The sequence below is a fragment of the Thamnophis elegans genome, chromosome 9 (genome assembly GCF_009769535.1).
Source record: "Thamnophis elegans isolate rThaEle1 chromosome 9, rThaEle1.pri, whole genome shotgun sequence".
NCBI classification, from domain to species: domain Eukaryota; kingdom Metazoa; phylum Chordata; class Lepidosauria; order Squamata; family Colubridae; genus Thamnophis; species Thamnophis elegans.
Window position 1 is genome coordinate 32,109,755 of NC_045549.1, and position 17,038 is coordinate 32,126,792.

The 17,038-nt window shown below is 43.2% G+C and overlaps 1 protein-coding gene across 1 annotated transcript in view; it reads left to right on the forward strand.

Annotated features, from left to right (window-relative positions):
* RNF150 (ring finger protein 150) overlaps positions 1-17,038 on the forward strand; it is an 82,466-nt gene that overhangs the window by 45,695 nt on the left and 19,733 nt on the right. The window contains exon 2 of the mRNA XM_032223555.1: positions 12,683-12,933. Coding sequence (XP_032079446.1) covers positions 12,683-12,933 — 251 coding nt within the window. The remainder of the gene's footprint in view (positions 1-12,682; positions 12,934-17,038) is intronic.

The following is a 17,038-nucleotide window of genomic DNA, read 5'->3' on the forward strand; positions in this document are numbered from 1 at the left end:
TTTAGTGGCCATTTAAAGTTAGAACAACAGTGAAATGAAGAACATGACTTACAACCTGTCCTTGCATACACCACTGTCATAGCATCCCAGGGTCACATGATCAAAATTCAGGTGCATGGCAAAAAGTGTGTATTTACTGTTACACTGTCTTGAGGCCAAGTGATTGCCATTTGTGACTTTCCCAGCTGGCTTTTGACCAGCAAAGTCAAGGGTGGAAAATCAGATTTGCTTAATGGCCATACAGTCACATAACAACTGCAGTGATTTACCTAACAACCATGACAAACAAAATGGAAAATTAAGTGAAACTCCCTTTACTGCTTTGCTTAGCATGGAAATTCTGATGGTTATAAGTTGAGGAATACCTGTACTGCAGCTTTCTTTGAGTCCCCCTTAGGTTTTTTTTCATGAAAGTCTTGAGAGGCACTTGCATACTTGCATTTGACTCAGTCTAGCTCAGGACCAAACACTTGGACGTGGGGCTTAATGATATAATGGAAATTAAGGAAAATCTTGTATAAGTTTCTCAGTGCATTTTAGCTTCATAAATATATCCACCCTACTGCCCTGCCAAAAAAAAACCCATACCATACGCAACTCTAAACTGGCCTAAAAGATTTTACAGGGATTTCTGATATATGACCTTAATGAACAGAATACATTGTACACATCTTTGTGAGAAGTTGTATATGTTGAAGGCAGTTCTAATTAGATTACTGGCTTCTCTCTATATTAGGTGTGGTGTCCCCATTTATAAAATAACCCCTCATTCTGTATATATTAGCCTCTTTTTATTTCTTTGTAGTTTTTTTAAAGTTACTGAAAAAGGTGGTATGTTCTAAAAAGGGTCCTAATGAAGAAAGACATGGTGCTAATTTTGCATGCCTCTGCTGCCAAGTCAGTTGGTAACTCACATCTGAAAAGGATTTTGTAGATTATCTTAATTAATGTTTACATTTTAAGAAAAAGCTCTTTGTTGAGGACTGGACCTGCTGGTTAATCAGCCAGATTAAATGAGCCGTCTTCTCTAATGGATATTCTAATGGATACACTAGCATTTTCTGTAGATCCCAAATATTGGTATTAAAAGCTTTGCAACAAACTACTTGATAATAAGGTCATTCTCCACTGATTGGAGCTTAGTTAACTTCCTTGTGCTGCCTTTTATAGGAAGTCCTTCAGGTTTCTCACTGCTGCTGCACTCTAATTGAATTTGCTTGAGGTAGTTTTACTGTCTGTAGAGTCTGTTGGGCATATGACAACAGGAAGAGAAAGTGGAGGAAGTTTCAAATTATTTGCTTTTCATTTGAGACCAGGTTTTCAATAATTGATGAGAAATGGAAGGATAGCCATGAACAAGACACATTGTGCTTATTTTGAGTATTTGTTTGATAATGTTGACATTCTTATCTTGATAAGAAGTTGAATTGTAAAATCTTTTGTTTTATATTCTTACATATCCATCACACCCTACTTTGTAGAAATCTCTATCATTCCAGTTACAATAGTTTGAGTCTACACTACGTTATTTGCACTTAGGCTTCATTGAATTATTTGTTATAAATTAGTCATTACTCTTTTTTAGAGGGACTATTTCAATTCATTCTTAACTCTGGGTGGACAAATCAATATTGTTTTGGGAAGCGCTTTTGAAAGCATTTTGTCATTGCCTTCTGCTCCTAGTCAGCACCTTAATCACTAGACCAAATTGGTTCTCAATTATAACTAGGTTTCATTAATTTTAGAATAGCCAATTTTGTTTAGAACCAATCAATATCTCTCAACCAAGATTTTGACTCTAAATAATTTAATAGCCTCAATACCACAATAAGGAAAATGTAAGAAACCCAGGGGGAAGAAACTACTGTAAGAAGTGCCAAATAAATTTGTGAAAATAACTCCACATTATATTAAAAAACGAGACAGGATTGGCTCACTGTGTAAATCTATCAGCCCAGGATTCTCTACAATTGCTTTCACATCTGCCTGCTTGCTGTAGATCTGGTCCTTTTTTTCAGCTAAGTAGCATCACTTCTCTGTTCTGAAAAATGCCGTTGCTGACATATAAAGCACCAAGATAATTTCCGCCTTATGTTATTGTAGGTTCTCTTTTTCTGTGACCAGACAGCCTGGGTTGGTGCCATGGCAGTAATACTGAAAATGTAAATTGAAAGATATCATTTGGCAGAATCCAAGCGCAATTCAGGTATCTGCAGGCCAAGAACCTGAGTAATATACGGGCAATTAGATGTTCAAGTGTGGAACCACTATAAGAAAGGAAGGATTAACTCTTTTTGACTGTCAAGCAGGGAGTGAAGGAAGCTAGAGAGGTACATTGTTAATAGCTAAGAAATAAAACCATTCTTTTAAGAAGACAAGGTTTTTTGTTTAGAAGAACTAATAGACCCAAGAAGGCAAAGAGCTAAAGTGCTGCCAAGCAAGTTATAACTAACTAGAAATGGATCCGGACATTGTTGTATGATGGCAAGCAGTACATTTGGAGGAAAAAGCTTGATTCAAGTGGAGAAAGAAAATCTGTTCACTAGGTTATCATATTCCCCAAAGTCTGAAATTTACAACAGGAAAAAGGGGAGATGCTTCCTGGTTAGATGTCTCTGCGATTAGTTCTGCAGACAGAGATAGCACCGTGGTACAAATTTCCAGCAAAGGGTCAATTCTGGCTGGCAGAAAATTTCTCTGGAAGAAGGAGAAATTATGGTATTATCTATGTTTGTTCTGGAAAAGCTGCTCCTCTCAAAAACTGCAGGAATTTAGTTTTGTTGTTGTTGATTGTGAGCTGAATAGTTTGGAGTAGAGGATTTACAATGTGCCTTAAATGTGCCCTTAATGCTGTGCGGCCTTTTATGGATATTTGATGGGCAAAAGTCTCATTGGCTTAATCACTTTATGAGTTAACTGTTTTGCAACCTAAGATAGATTTAAAGACAAAAAGCTTGACAAGATTGTGATATTAGAAAACATCAAACTGAAAACAAGGACAGTGATTTTTAAAAATCGGGTGTTTTCCCCTCTGATCAAAGTATATTTGAATATAGTAAATTTAATTAGATTAACAGACTGTACCTACTTGGGAAAGCTGACTACTTAGATAGGCTAATCGATTCCAGACAGAAAAAACAAAATGGAAAAAAAACCTTGCCATTTATTCTCACCATAGTAACTGACATACTGTGCTTTCACTTTCTAACCATGGCTGGCTGGCTAGCTAGCTGTGTGTATGTGTGTGTGTGTGTGTGTGTGTGTGTGTGTTTATGTATGTATGTATACACACACACACACACACACACACACACACATATAAGATTGAGATTGTCTTGGCAACGTTTCAACGAGGTCTCACTCACCATCTTCAGGCTGGGTTTTGGGTTTAAAGTGTGATCGGAGCTGCCGTCTTTCTATAAATCTTGGTGGAGGTGTGTGGAGTGTTGGCTCTGTTTTCAGTAAGTGGAATGATTTGTGTGGCTGTATCATGATTGGTAGATTGGTGCTGATTGGTGATGGCTGCGTGTCCATTGTTATTTCGTGTTGTAACGGCCTGGGTGCAATGTTCCCTCTAATTTTTTTTCAGTGTGAGCAGAAAAGTATAGTGTTTGAGCGGCACATTTTCATGCCTGAGCACCTGAATTTTTTTCACAGATGTCACCTAAGATAACAACGAAATCAGTATTATTTGAAACTCAAAGTTATGTTTATTCAAGGTACCCGCTTAATTAAAAGTGTTATATAATATCAGTATCACTTAACAACGCTCCTGCTTAGCAACCAAAATGTTGGCTCAGAAAGTCTGGCATTTGAAGCACGCAAGTCTTAAAGCTGTTGATACAAGTTCCTTGCACCCCTAACCCTTTAGAAAAAAAAACAGGGGTCTTCAAACCTGACAGCTTTAAGACTTGTGGACTTCAACTCCCAGAATTCCTCCTCCAGTCATGTTGGCTCAGAAATTCTGGCATTGAAGCATGCAAGTCTTAAAGCTGTCAAGTTAAAAGATCTTTGCACCCATAACCCTTTAGGAAAAAAAACCCCAGGGGTCTTCAAACCTGACAGATCCATGAAGGGGCCAGAGAAATCTGGATGAGGCCCGCAAACCAAGCGCCCTGGGCCACAAGGGGCCACCACAACGACCAGAGCCCTCTATGCACCCACCTTCCGGAAGGACCCCGGAACGCGGGGAATGGGAGGAAATGCATACAAAAGGCCCACAGGCCACATGCTCCCGAGGGCACTCGCACCCTCCGTAGATCAGGACAGGAAACGGGTGAACCTGGGGAAGTGGAAGCTCGCGGGCGAGGCGAATAGATGCACCAGAGGAGCGCCGAACCACCGACAGAACCCCCCAAAACAACGACGGATGGAGTTGCCACTCACCCTCAACCAGAGGCGCCCCACTCAGCCAAACCGCCGGGATGTAGGAGAGCCCGGAGATGTGCCCCGACACCAAGGACAACTGGAGCCTCTCCGCCCAGGCGCCCAGTAACAGAGCTTCCAGCCAGAGAGCCCAAGAGTGGGTCCCCCCCGATGATAGACGTGGACCTTGGCGGCCACATCGTCCATCAGGACCACCGAGGCCTGAAGGCGTCGCAAAGCCTGGTGGACCTCTCCTGCTCCAATCAAGTGATGTTGTGATGAAAGGCTGAAACGACCAGCTGACCTGAATCCTCCAGGAGCCCACCAGGGCCCCCCCACCGAACAGGCCCGCATCTGCAGGGACGCACGCCCTGGCCAGTTCCCCGAAGCAGAAGTCCGCTGAATGGCCCGGGAAAACCTCCACCCAGGCAAGACCCGCTCCCCCCACCGGGAGGCGGAGGATCCGCAGGGAAGACTCAATCGCCCCCTTTGACAAGGAACGAGGTCTCCCCAAAGAGGCCGAAGAAGCCTGGCTCGTGGGACTATCCCGATGCCAGAAACCATCCTGTCCACTAACTGAGATAGATAGAGGATCGTCCCCTGGGCAGATGCCCCCCCAACACAGAGACTAATACTGCCGCCAGGCGAAGAATGCACACGGAGGGGGAGAGGTGGCTCCTGGGGAGGTCCACCGAACAACCAGGGCTCCAAAACTGCCAGAAGGTGAGCTGAAGATCCGCAAAGGCCTGAGGAAGACCCCACCTGAACCAAGATATCGCCTAAAGAACAGTAGAGTCCCACTGGGATGGAGCACAGATGAGCCGCCCCGGGGCGCCAGAACCCTCGTGAAGGCCCGGGGAGCGGAGGCTAGCCCGAAGGGGAGAACCCTGTATAGGCAGTGAACGCTCCCATGGGGAAACCCCCCGGAACCTGCAATGACCGGCCAGAATTGGGATGTGAAGATAGGCCCCTGTGAGAACCACTGAGGACTATAAGGCCTCTGCCCAGAGGACAGAAATGAGGGAAGGCTATCACATTGCCTGTGCCCCAGAAAATGGTGCAGATGGTTGAGGCCCCGAAGGCCTCCAGCCCCCGTCAGACCCACGAACAAGTGGGAGAAGTGGACCAGGCCCCGTTCCTCTAGAGGAACCGCCTCCACTGCCTGAACGTCGAGAAGGAGGGCGGTGGCCTGAACCCTCAGGCTGGTGGCACTCCAGGTTCCGGGACGGAGGGACTGCCCCGAAGAGAGCCGGAGGGGTGGAGAGAATCCCCACCCCGAGACTGTGGTGAACCGTGGCCCAGACACAAGCATCCGACGTGATCTTGTCCCAGTGATCCGCATAGAGGGAAAGACGGCCGCCGCCGGGATGACTCGAGTTCGAGTCACTTCCTTCCGCGGTAGGGATGGCCGCCTCCTCCGTGAACGGGCCACCCGGACTGGTGCTGGAAGCCATCCCCGTCCTGAAGGACGACCTTGGGAACTGTCTGACAGAGCGGAAAGAAGAGAAACGCTGGTATAGACATAATCTGAGGCCCTATACCGTGGCACATGACAAGAATGAGACTTAGACTCGGGCTTCACAGCTTTATATGGGCGAATTTCCCTTGCCTCCCTTCTCAGAATGGGGTTGAGGGCCCCCCCAAAAGTATTAGGCCCACGAATGGAACGGCCGCCAAGTTCCACAAGGCCTAGTCGGCCATCTGCCAGAGACGCAGCCACAGGAGCCTGTGAGATGAGACGGAAGTGGCCAGAGCACTGGATGCAACTTGAGTGAGTCCAGGGTCACAACAGCAAAAAAACTGGCAGGCCGCCCCGACCCAGAGGAGGCCCTGGTGGAGCCGCTCATCCTGGATGAGAATGCACTTCTTGAGCTGCATAAGCCACATGACCGCGGCCCAGCCAAACAGCAGGAGGGTTAGGACACGGATTTGATAGCCCATGCAGAGGCAATAGCACACCTATGCTCTGGCTTCAACTAATCAAGAAAGGAGGACACCAGTGCAGCCACCAGAGAGGTGACGGATGGCAACTGAACAGCCTGGGCAAGGGTCCTATAGTGCCAGCGGCCAATGCTCCCAGGACACAAGAAGGAAGGGGGGACGTGTCCCCTGGCAGGTAAGAGCCTCCGTCCACAAGGGAGAAACCAGACTCTCCTCCCTGTACGTGGCCTTGGCAGAAAAAATACATGGCCATGTCAGGACCCCTAGGTGGAGGTACCGAGGACATTCCCCACCTAGGTGCGTTCCGTGCCCTGCCCAAGAGAACTAGAACAAGTCTGGGGCAAAGAAGTCCAGAGAAACGGGCTCACTCAATGGGATCGCACCCTCGTCCCCCGAGAAACCCAAGCCTTGGGGATTCTCCTCCCCCATGATTGAAGCCTCGCTAACCATGGAAGGGGACATAGTCCAAAACTGGGCGCGGACCAGACCTCCATGCCTGGAAAGGAAGCAGTATCCATTTCATCGGGCAATGCCCTGCCAAAGGCATGGGGAAAAAACCACTTAAGACTCTCAGGGAGCAGATCCAATTCCTCTATATCACCATAGGCAGAACCAGGTCCCTGGGGATCCAACCTGCACGAGGGTTAGGACCCCCTAGAAGCACCCCCCAAGGGATCCCCTGAGTGGGAGGGAGAGGGGGACCCCACTCCACCCAGGAAAAAAAGGTGAAACCTGCCTGGGGAGGCCTAGGACGAAGAGGACTAACCTCTTAGGAGTGGATCGGGCTGAAAAGGACCTGAGGGGAGACCAAGGCCTGTCCCTGGTACATATAGCAATAGCACTTACACTTAGAACACATATATCTCTTCAGAGTGCTTTACAGCCCTCTCGTAAGCTGTTTACAGAATCAGTCCTCATTTTACCAACCTCTGAAGGATGGAGAGCTGAGACAATCAAGAGCAGGCCAGGATCGAACCCCTGGCAACCAGCAGAATTAGCCTGCCATGCTGCGTTCTAAGTACTGCGCCCCCATGCATCCCTTGACCTCCTCCCTCGTGGAGGATCGAGATTGGCGATTGGGCAGGGGAAAAACTTGGGGGGAGAACACCCGACTCCACCCCTGCACTGGGCGTCCTCACCTCTCACCAGGTCTGCCACCTGGCCCTGGGGAATATCTGAGCCCTCCTCCATCACCCCACTTACGCGTCCAGCCGGAAGGAACGGAGGAATTCAAGCCGCTGTAGGCCCCACCGGGACCTGGGCCTGCTGTCCCAGCCGCCTGCTATGCCCAAAGCGAGCCACCGCACCAGCCTTAGTGGTCATAGGCCAAAGCGCGATCCTCGCGCACGTAGCAACCAAGGCAAAATGGCTGCTGGAACTCTTTCCGCCAATCTAGCGACTCTGCCGGGCGGCCAAAGGCCCATGCTGATGCAGGCAAGGTTGGAGGAGGCCACGCGGCCTCCAGGCATGCACCCCCTCCCCTAGGGACTCTCGCAGTGGCTAGAGCTGAAAGAGGAATGCGGCAGCCGCCCGAATCAAACAGCGGCTCCGCAAGCGGCTTGTACGCGCCTTGCGGTGCTGCTGCCGCTTCTCCTGGCCGTTTAAAGGAGAAAACTGCTGGCACCCCCGCAATCCCGGGGATAGGGCTGAGGCTCTGGGCCCACGGGGGGAGGCAGCATGCCCCACAGGGCCCTCCCCAACTGCCCAGGGCATAAAACTGTCTCTTGGGGCCGCAGCTGCAGAATTTAGCAATTTAGACAACCTTTTAAAAATGCCCAATTAAACCAATTGAGACCAAATTGGAATAAAAATAAATCCTACCATGGGATAATTCTCAAACAGTTCTTGGACCAGAAAAGACTGAGAGGAAACTGGGATAGGACTGGAAGGCACCAGTATTTAAGCGTTTGCTCTCAGTCTTTGGACCAATCAGGCTTTGAGAATACCCACAGGTGACCATTCCCTCCCCTCCTCTGGAAAAGTTGGTTGTTTGCTTCTATTTCCATGGTGAATTGTATTTTGGATGTAGGCTGTTGAGATGTGTGAGGAAGTTGTCCAATTTTTCTTTCCCGTGTGGCCAAATCACAAAAGTGTCATCAACATATCTAAGCCAGAGTTTGGGTTTGTGTTCAGATTTATCTATGGCGTTAGTTTCAAAATTTCCATTTTGGTGTGTGTGTGTGTGTGTGTGTGTGTGTGTGTGTGTGTGTGTTTTCTGAGGTTTTTGTGGGGGGGTTGTATGTAGGTCTTTGGTTATTTGGGTTTTCTCCCACGTAAAATTGGAAGTGTCTTGGCGACGTTTCGACGAAGTCTCATTCATCATCTTCAGGCTGGTTTGCTCGGCTTCATGCTTCTAGGAGCAATGTGAGATCACAGTTGTTTCTTCCTTTTAACTGCCAGTGGGGGTGTGAGCTGATTGGGTGTGAGCTTGAGTGTGTTCTCATAGGGTGGAGGTGTGTTCTGATTGGTTGGGGGTTTTATGCTCGGCTTAGTCTGAGTTGCTGGGGGATTTGAGCTGTTGAGCTGTGTTGCTGTTGTTTGGCTTCGTGTTTGTGGCCGTGCCAGCTCTTCATGGTGGGTGTCAGCCTGCTTCATGTATGGATTGGAGGGGTTTGAAGTGGCTAATGATGCAGTTGCGGTCTGGCTTCTCAAATACACACAAACACACACACACACACACACACACACACAACCAAACTGGGGGAAGGATGTAGGGTTCATTAGAACAACATATTTGGGCATGCCAGGGGTGTGACACAATATATATACATACACACACACATACCAAACTGGGAGAAGGATGCAGGGTTCATTAGAACAACTTACCAATAAGGGCATATCATCAGATTTACTGCAGAAATTATTTGAACAATTTGATAAAACTATAACAGTTAAAAAGGAAATGGAAGAATGTTTTGCAATTATATAAAAAGATCTGAAAGAAGAAGTTAACAAAAATGAAAGTTCTGTTCAGCAACTTACTGCACATTAAAGCAAACTACTGAAAAAGTGGAGGACTTGAAAAGCAAAACAGAATTTATAAACAGAGAGATGGCGAGGATTTGGGCAATTTGGGATTTTTGGAATTTAGGGGGAAAGAATTTTGTTTAAGATTTAGAGCAATTTCAGGAGAACATGAAAGGGATATTGAAGAAAAGATTGTTAACTTCTTTGAATTTCTGGACTGGGAGGAAGATAATATTGATTATTAATATTGATTAATATTGATTATCTAGATAGACTGGTAAGTGTTATAGGATCATTATGCATTTTGCAAAATTAAGAAATGTTCCAAGGGATGTCCTTGTATAATTTGTCAGGAAGAAGACAAAACATGAAGTTCTACAGCAGCATTTTAATACCAGATAGAGGAGTGATAATATAGATGTAATTGTCCTTAAGAAATCCCAATTAGAATATTACATAAAAAATAAAAGTCCTTTTTTTGATAGACAATCTTAAACAGGAAAAAAATCCATTTAGATGGGATAAGCTGGAATATTTTTTTCCTTTCAAACATCAGGCATTTAGGTTGAATTATGTGCAAAAAGCAAGGTGTTTTTTTTAAAGTTTAAAGAAGACTTAGAGGAAATACAAAGGGAAGTGACAATGACAGATGAGACTGAACAAATGCTACAACATTAAAAAGACATTTAAAAAGACACTACATTGGTAGAGGTATTGACCTTTCTAAAAATATTGGGAAAGTGTATCGATTATAAATGTTTAACATGGAATATAAATAGAACAACAGTAAAAAATATTTCACAATTTAAATAAGTTAAAACAAGGTGTAATTTGTATACAAGGAATATATTTTAGGGAAAAAAGATATAAAACATTTAATTTACAAATATTTGGGAGATGAATTTTTATTTACCGGTAAGCAGATTTAAAGAAAAAATGGAGTTGTTTTATATACAATGATACAGACCTTCAACTATATCCAAACCAGTGACGGGGAAGCAGGGCCTCACCACTGTCATCATGAAAAAAAAAATAAAAAGGAAAAAGGCTGAGGTAGTTGCTGCCAGAGTCACAGTGGATGACTCTGCTTAGTGCTTAACTGTTTAAAAAAAGCCTCTAAAAAAGTGCCCTTTACAGGAGGAGGCGGGAGAACCACATGCCTCATTTAATCTATCTTTATGATCACTTGAGCAGAGTTAAGCAAGGATTAAAAAATTCCTTATGTAGATGAGGCACTTGGTTCTCTCGCCTCCTCCTGTAGAGGACACTTTTTTAAGAGGCTTTTTTAAACAGTTAAGCAGAGTCATCCATTGGAGACTCTGGCAGCAGCTAACCCAGACTGACCTCAGCAGCTCTTGCCTTTTTCCTTTTACATTTTTATATTTTCATCATGGCAGACAAGAGCAGAGTTGAAATCCTCTGTGAAACAGCTGGAAAAGGTATGTTGGTCGGAGGGAGGGGGAGGAATTCAAAATTAATGTAATTTGTAAGTAATTGTATTATTATAAGTAATTTGTGTGTGTGTGTGTGTGTGTGTGTGTGTGTGTGTGTGTGTGTTTTACCCGCCTCTGCTGGCGTGCGGGTTGGCATTTTTTTTATATCGGGTATAGCAGCAGGGCTTTTGGACAATGATTTACTATGATTTTGGCTGAAAGGTTGATGATACTTTTACAGAATTTTATTTGAAAGGGTCAATGCAAATTTGAAAGAGTTAATGCAAAGGAAAGGGGAGGATTGGGTTTGCTTAATTTAAAATTGTATTTTACTGCTTATTGTATGGTCTGGATGAAAAGAACAGATGTTGCTGAAAAAACATGAGATGTCTACAAGTAGATGGTCACTACCTGATGTTGGATGGCATGGATATTTATGGTATGTTAAAGTTAATAGGGTCTTGAAAAAATAATTTTTTAGATGTGCCACTTTGAGAATATGGAATAGATATAACCCCAAGTTATGCTCAAAAACACCTTTATGGATATAAGCATAGTGTGCAGAAATAACAGATAAAGATAAATGATTGACATACCAAGATGTTGAAAAAATATGAAGGGGAATTTAAAATAAAATCAAGAGAATAATTAATAGTAGAAGGATATAGTTGTAATCATTCTCCTATTTACATCTGAATCTGAAAGGTTTAAAATGAATATAAAGACTTAGGGCAGGGATCCTCAATCCCTGGGCAGCGGCCCACTATCGGGCCTTGAGTCTTTTCCTCTCCCCCCACCTCCCTGCTGGTCTGAAAAGATTGGGGAATTCTGATTTAGGGTACAGAGCAAAGTAAGTCACAATTTGACAGTTGTGTACTGATGAGCAAGTAATTGCTTAAATGTATAAAATTAGATTTTCTGAGATGAGAAAATTTAATTATAGAAAAAAAATTATCTTTGTTTACTGCTGACTAGAAGCCTAACAACTTTTAGTGTAAAAATAAAAATAATTAATTTGGGACATGGTTTTGATAAATAGACAGGATAGTTTATAGATGTAACTTTAGAGCAGTGGTTTCCACCCTTTTTTTGGCCATGCCCCACCTAAGCATCTCTAAAATCCTGATGCCCCCCACCCCTGTGACATATAATTCTTAGTTTACTCAAAAAGTGAACTCTACTCACGTGGAGGAAGCCTAAAAGGTCATTAACTTGGTTCAAATTGCCCTCATTAAAAATCAAATTGCCCCCCTGTGGAGCATGGACAGAGAGTTGGAAATATATTAATACTTATAACTACTGCGAATAATATCAGAAGCCACTTCTTTATATTTTTGCACTTTTTGTTTTTTATTTCTGTTTTTTTTTTACTATTAGTTTGTCTTAGCTTTTATCTTCTTATTTTAAAATTTTGCTAAAAATTATGCTAGAAACATCACAGCAGGGAAAAAAACTGAAGCAGACATTTTTGTACTTCTACACAGATATATCAGCAAAGATAAATTCTATTCACAAACTGATTTTTGGGAACAAGATGTAACTCTTAAGATAGATCCCACATCTATGAACTATGCTTATTGCTGATCTCAGAATATAGCCATTCATTTTTTCACCTTTATCTTTGTAGAAACTGAACAATGTCTGTTGTCTTGAAGACATTATAAGGTTTTATATGGCAAGCTGAGAGCCATATTCCCAAAGAATCCAACTCTGAAAATATTTTCAGTGAGGCTTAAGAAATCAATTTTCCCACTTAAAACTCATAGAAAATCACACAATTATAATAAACAGTCTTATATTTTGATCTCACCCCTCTGGAGAATAAAAAAGGAAAGCTGGTAAGCAGCTGGTGACTTTTGGACAGTATTGTTTTTGTATTTTCTTTTCCACTGATAATATCCCTCGTGAAGAAAATAAAACTGTTTTGGAGCTCACTTGGAGTATTTTTCTGTTAATAGTTATTTCTTTTCTGATAGGTATTGACGATGTTGTGGCAATAATGATCCCTGAGCCGAAGGGAAAAGAAATAGTAAGCCTACTGGAGCGGAATATTACTGTAATGATGCACATAACGGTGGGAACCCGTAACCTGCAGAAGTATGTTAGTCGTACTTCTGTGGTGTTTGTATCCATCTCCTTCATTGTGCTGATGATCATCTCCTTAGCATGGCTGGTCTTCTACTACATTCAGAGATTCAGATATGCGAATGCCAGAGACAGGAATCAGGTGAGTGATACTTTTAAATAGATATCCATTCCCCCTCTTTAAAAAAAATCAACATAAGCAGTGGTCTGTATATATTTTTACCTTCAGATTCCAGAAATCTGAAAAATACTGATTGAGGTATTGTTGTTAAAATGTAACAGAGCCAGAACTGAATTGATTAATGCAGGGGGGGGCTTCAAAAATTTCAGCAATAGGTTCTTTGCCTGGTTATTGAGGGGCGTGGCCTAGTTGGCCTCCTGCACCACGGAGGGGGGGCGTTTTTGCCTTCCCCAGGCTCTGGAGGCTTTCCTCGAGCCTCTGGGAGGGCAGAAACGGCCTCTCCTGGGTTCCAGAAACTGTTTTTCCCCCTCCCAGAGCCTCCGTGGGGGCCTTGCACTTACTTTGCATCCGAAATGGGCTGTGTGGAGACTCATGGGAGGGGAGTGGTGGGTAGAGCCAGGGGTAGGATTTGGAGGTTCTCTGAACCGGCTGTAACGTTAGCTATGGATTCTCCTGAACCTGGGTGAACCCATAGCAGCTCACCCCTGGGTTTATGTCACATTTAAATTTTTTAGTGGCCATCATGATGAATATTTCTTAAGAGTATTCATTATTTATATTACATTATATTTCCATAAGAAATAAAGAAAGATGTATTTCGTACAGTTAAATATAGGGACAAAGAACAAGAAGTTGATCAGCTGCTATGTCCTTCTCTTACCTATGGCACATAAGCTAGCACTATGTTGTTTAATATAGTTTTTAATTTGAAAAACATCAGTGAAGGGATTAATAAAATTCATATTCCATAATGCAGCCAATGCATTGAATTAATAAGAACCACAATATATTTCACTATTCCTTAACAGAGTGTAAGAATTTGCAGCTTGATGTTATTGTGCCACTAATATGGATCATCAAAATTCTCCTTCAGCCTAGATAATGCCAAAGGAAAAAAAAACAAAGAGAAGAAAGAACCTGGAGTTGAAAGACCAATGAAAATGGGCTGGAAAAGTCAGCAGAGGGGCTGGAAGAAAAATAGAATCTTTTTTGGATAGGCTACTGGTTTAATAATGTGTGTTTGTGTGTCTGGGTGTAAGAATGTAGGAGTCCTGAGAGAAATAGACTGAGAGAATGAGTGTTTTTTGGAAGATAACTTTGAGAAACAGGAGAGAAAAACATTGTATCACAAAATGTATCAGAAATTTTAAGCTAAAAAGTATTCCCATTGGAGATGGATATTAAATGCAAAGGAATCTTAGTACAGTAAATAGTTGAATCAATCATTTTTCCTTATATTAGAATCTATTAATTGATTGTTTTCTTTATATTTTTATTTATATTGTAGTACAAAATATATGAGTATAGTATATTACAGACATTTAATATCCCATGAGTAAAAAGGCATTTTTTCCTGAAACCAGGTAAGATTATAACGTTTACAATTTGGATTTGAAAAAAACACATAATGAAAACATGTAAGTTAAAATATATCACATAAATTACTCATGCATTATACATTTAGATGCAGGTTTTTAATTGCCTAATTGGGTAATTATCTCACTATGGAATATAGTACCTTCCTTCCTATAGTGCCTCACTCAATAATCCAGTGGTGATTAGATGACCATTTAGGGTTCTTTTTATATATTTTACTTGGCTAGTTGGAATTATGATTTGGAAGTGTTTTAAGTAAATTGGTCAAAACTGTCAGGCACAAGGAACCAGACCCACATAGTCAGTAAATCAAATGACTTCTTCAGTGTTGTACTGGCAGTTTACAAGACTGATTGTATTCTCTTGGCAATAGTGAAATAAAGCTTCAGGAAGTCTGGGGGAAACTACACGACTTTCTGCTGTGCAAAGGACAGAATGGGACAACTTGCCACAGTCAACTTGCTGCGGTCAACTTGCCACAGCCAACGCACCACAGCCAACTCGCAGTGGCCAACTCACCATGGCTAACTGGCAACTTGCCACAGCCAACTCACCACTGTCAACTCACAGTGGCCAACTAGCAGCGGCCAACTCACCACAACCAACTTGCCACTGTCAAATCACAACTTGCAGCAGCCAACTAGCAGCGGACAACTCACCACAGCCAACTCGCCACAGCCAACTCAGCATGGGCAAGTCACAGTGGCCAACTCTCTTCTATTTCACAATTTCTTTGATATTAGTGTAACTCTTGTCCCGCAGCAAGTTCTTCTGTAGCAAGTTGTCCCAGAGCGAGTTGGCCACAGTAAGTTGGCCGTGGCAAGTTGGCTGCAGCACATTGTCATAGGCCTGTGCAAGGACTCCAAGCTCAGCCGCCTTCTTACATCTCCCTCCATTCAAGTTGGAGATTTAACACAGAACCTATATAATGTGGTGTTATCTATTCTAATATCTATTGTAGCATACTTGCATCAGCTGAAGAACAAATCTGAAATTTCTACATTACAATATACTGCACTCTAGCAGATACATCAAATGCCTGTATTGTGCATTTCTAGGCATATGCAGTATTTCACTGGTATGCAGTGATTCCAGAAACAGGAAGGCACTTGTGTATTCTTGGATTACACTTTTATAATTTTATTTTTTGTTTCATGTGTAAAACTGTTGAGGCAAAGCATGTCAGCGTTTAATATATATGGAAAAGAAATATAGCAATGTAATCCAGTCAACAAGTCTTTGAACATTTAGTTGATAATATATAGCAGCAACTAATCTTGTGCCTGATTAATTACGATCTATATTCAGTAACTCATATGTTGCAAGAAATCTCATATGTTGACTTGCCTTGTTCCTCTGTTTTACATGTTCTCTGACCTTTGGTTAGACTTACTGTTTCTTGCATTCCTTTCTTCCACTGCTCAGTCTGGAACAGCAGTGGCTTCGTATCTAAGCAACAAAAGAGAAAATGGGAAGATTGGGTTATTCTGTAAGTGCAGAAATATATTTCTGTTCATGGACTACAACTCACCAATCAGCACAAATGATTTATACCAGACTTGGTAAAGTGATGGTGTCTGGAACAGAGGTGGTGACCTCTGGCTGGCCCTACGCCTGCTCACCACTTGCTCACCCCACTCACCACTCACTCCCTCGCTTGTCCTGCCCGCTCAATGCTTGCCCTGCTTGTCTCAGCCCTATATATGTTGCCTTCACCACACAGCTCAGCTAATTGCCTTGCCAGTCACCTCTGTGCCTCTCCTGCTCTGCTCAGCTCACCAAAGGTAAGCATGCTGCCTGATCACCCTTTGACTTGAGTCAGGGGCTGGGGCCCAAGAACATATCATTCCCTGAGACCCTGAAGCCATCGCCTGCTCACCGTTCGCCCTGGCCAGGTCGGGGAATGCGCCATTCCCCAGCTGTGGCCTTCCCGGGGCCTCCTCCTGCATGCCACCCACTCTCCCTTTGCCAGTCCCATTTCTGCACCTTCAGAGACCCCAGCCCTAGCCCCATTTCCTCCCCCATGACCGTTTCTTTCTTCGGGCTTACCTTCCTCCCACAGCAGCTGCTCTCCGGAAGGCAAGCTCTCTTACGGTGCAACTGTGAGAAACATCCCAGCTGCTGCCTCTTTGCCAACTGCTTCCCAGCTGGGGCGGCTAGCTGGAGGATGCCAAAAACTACTGGAGGTCTTGAATGTGCCAAAAAAGCCACTGCCATCACCACCCTGCTCTTTGCTCTGGTCGCGCACACCCATCCCATTGCCTGCTGTGCCGGACGGACTTGCCCGGGCCCCACTTAGCCATGCTCATAGAACCAATAGTAAAAAAATTTGAATCCCACCACTGATCCTACAATCTACAACTAACAGGATGGTGAAAATATAGTAAGGGGATTGCATATTTAATTATTCATATATTAACTGCAGCTAGAATTGTATTTGCACAAAATTGAAAAAAGTGAAGAGATCCCCATAGATGAGAATGGGATCAGAAAAAAATTAGAATGTGCAGAAATGAATAGACTAATGCTAGCAATTAAGGAGAAAAAACAAACTGGCTATTAAATGATATGGGAATTATTTTATCAATGGTTAGATAACAAAAATTGAAGTTGGAAAAGAAAAAGATTAGTGAAATAAAAAAGATATGTTAATAGAAAGAAGCAAATATTATTATGTTTAATACTACCA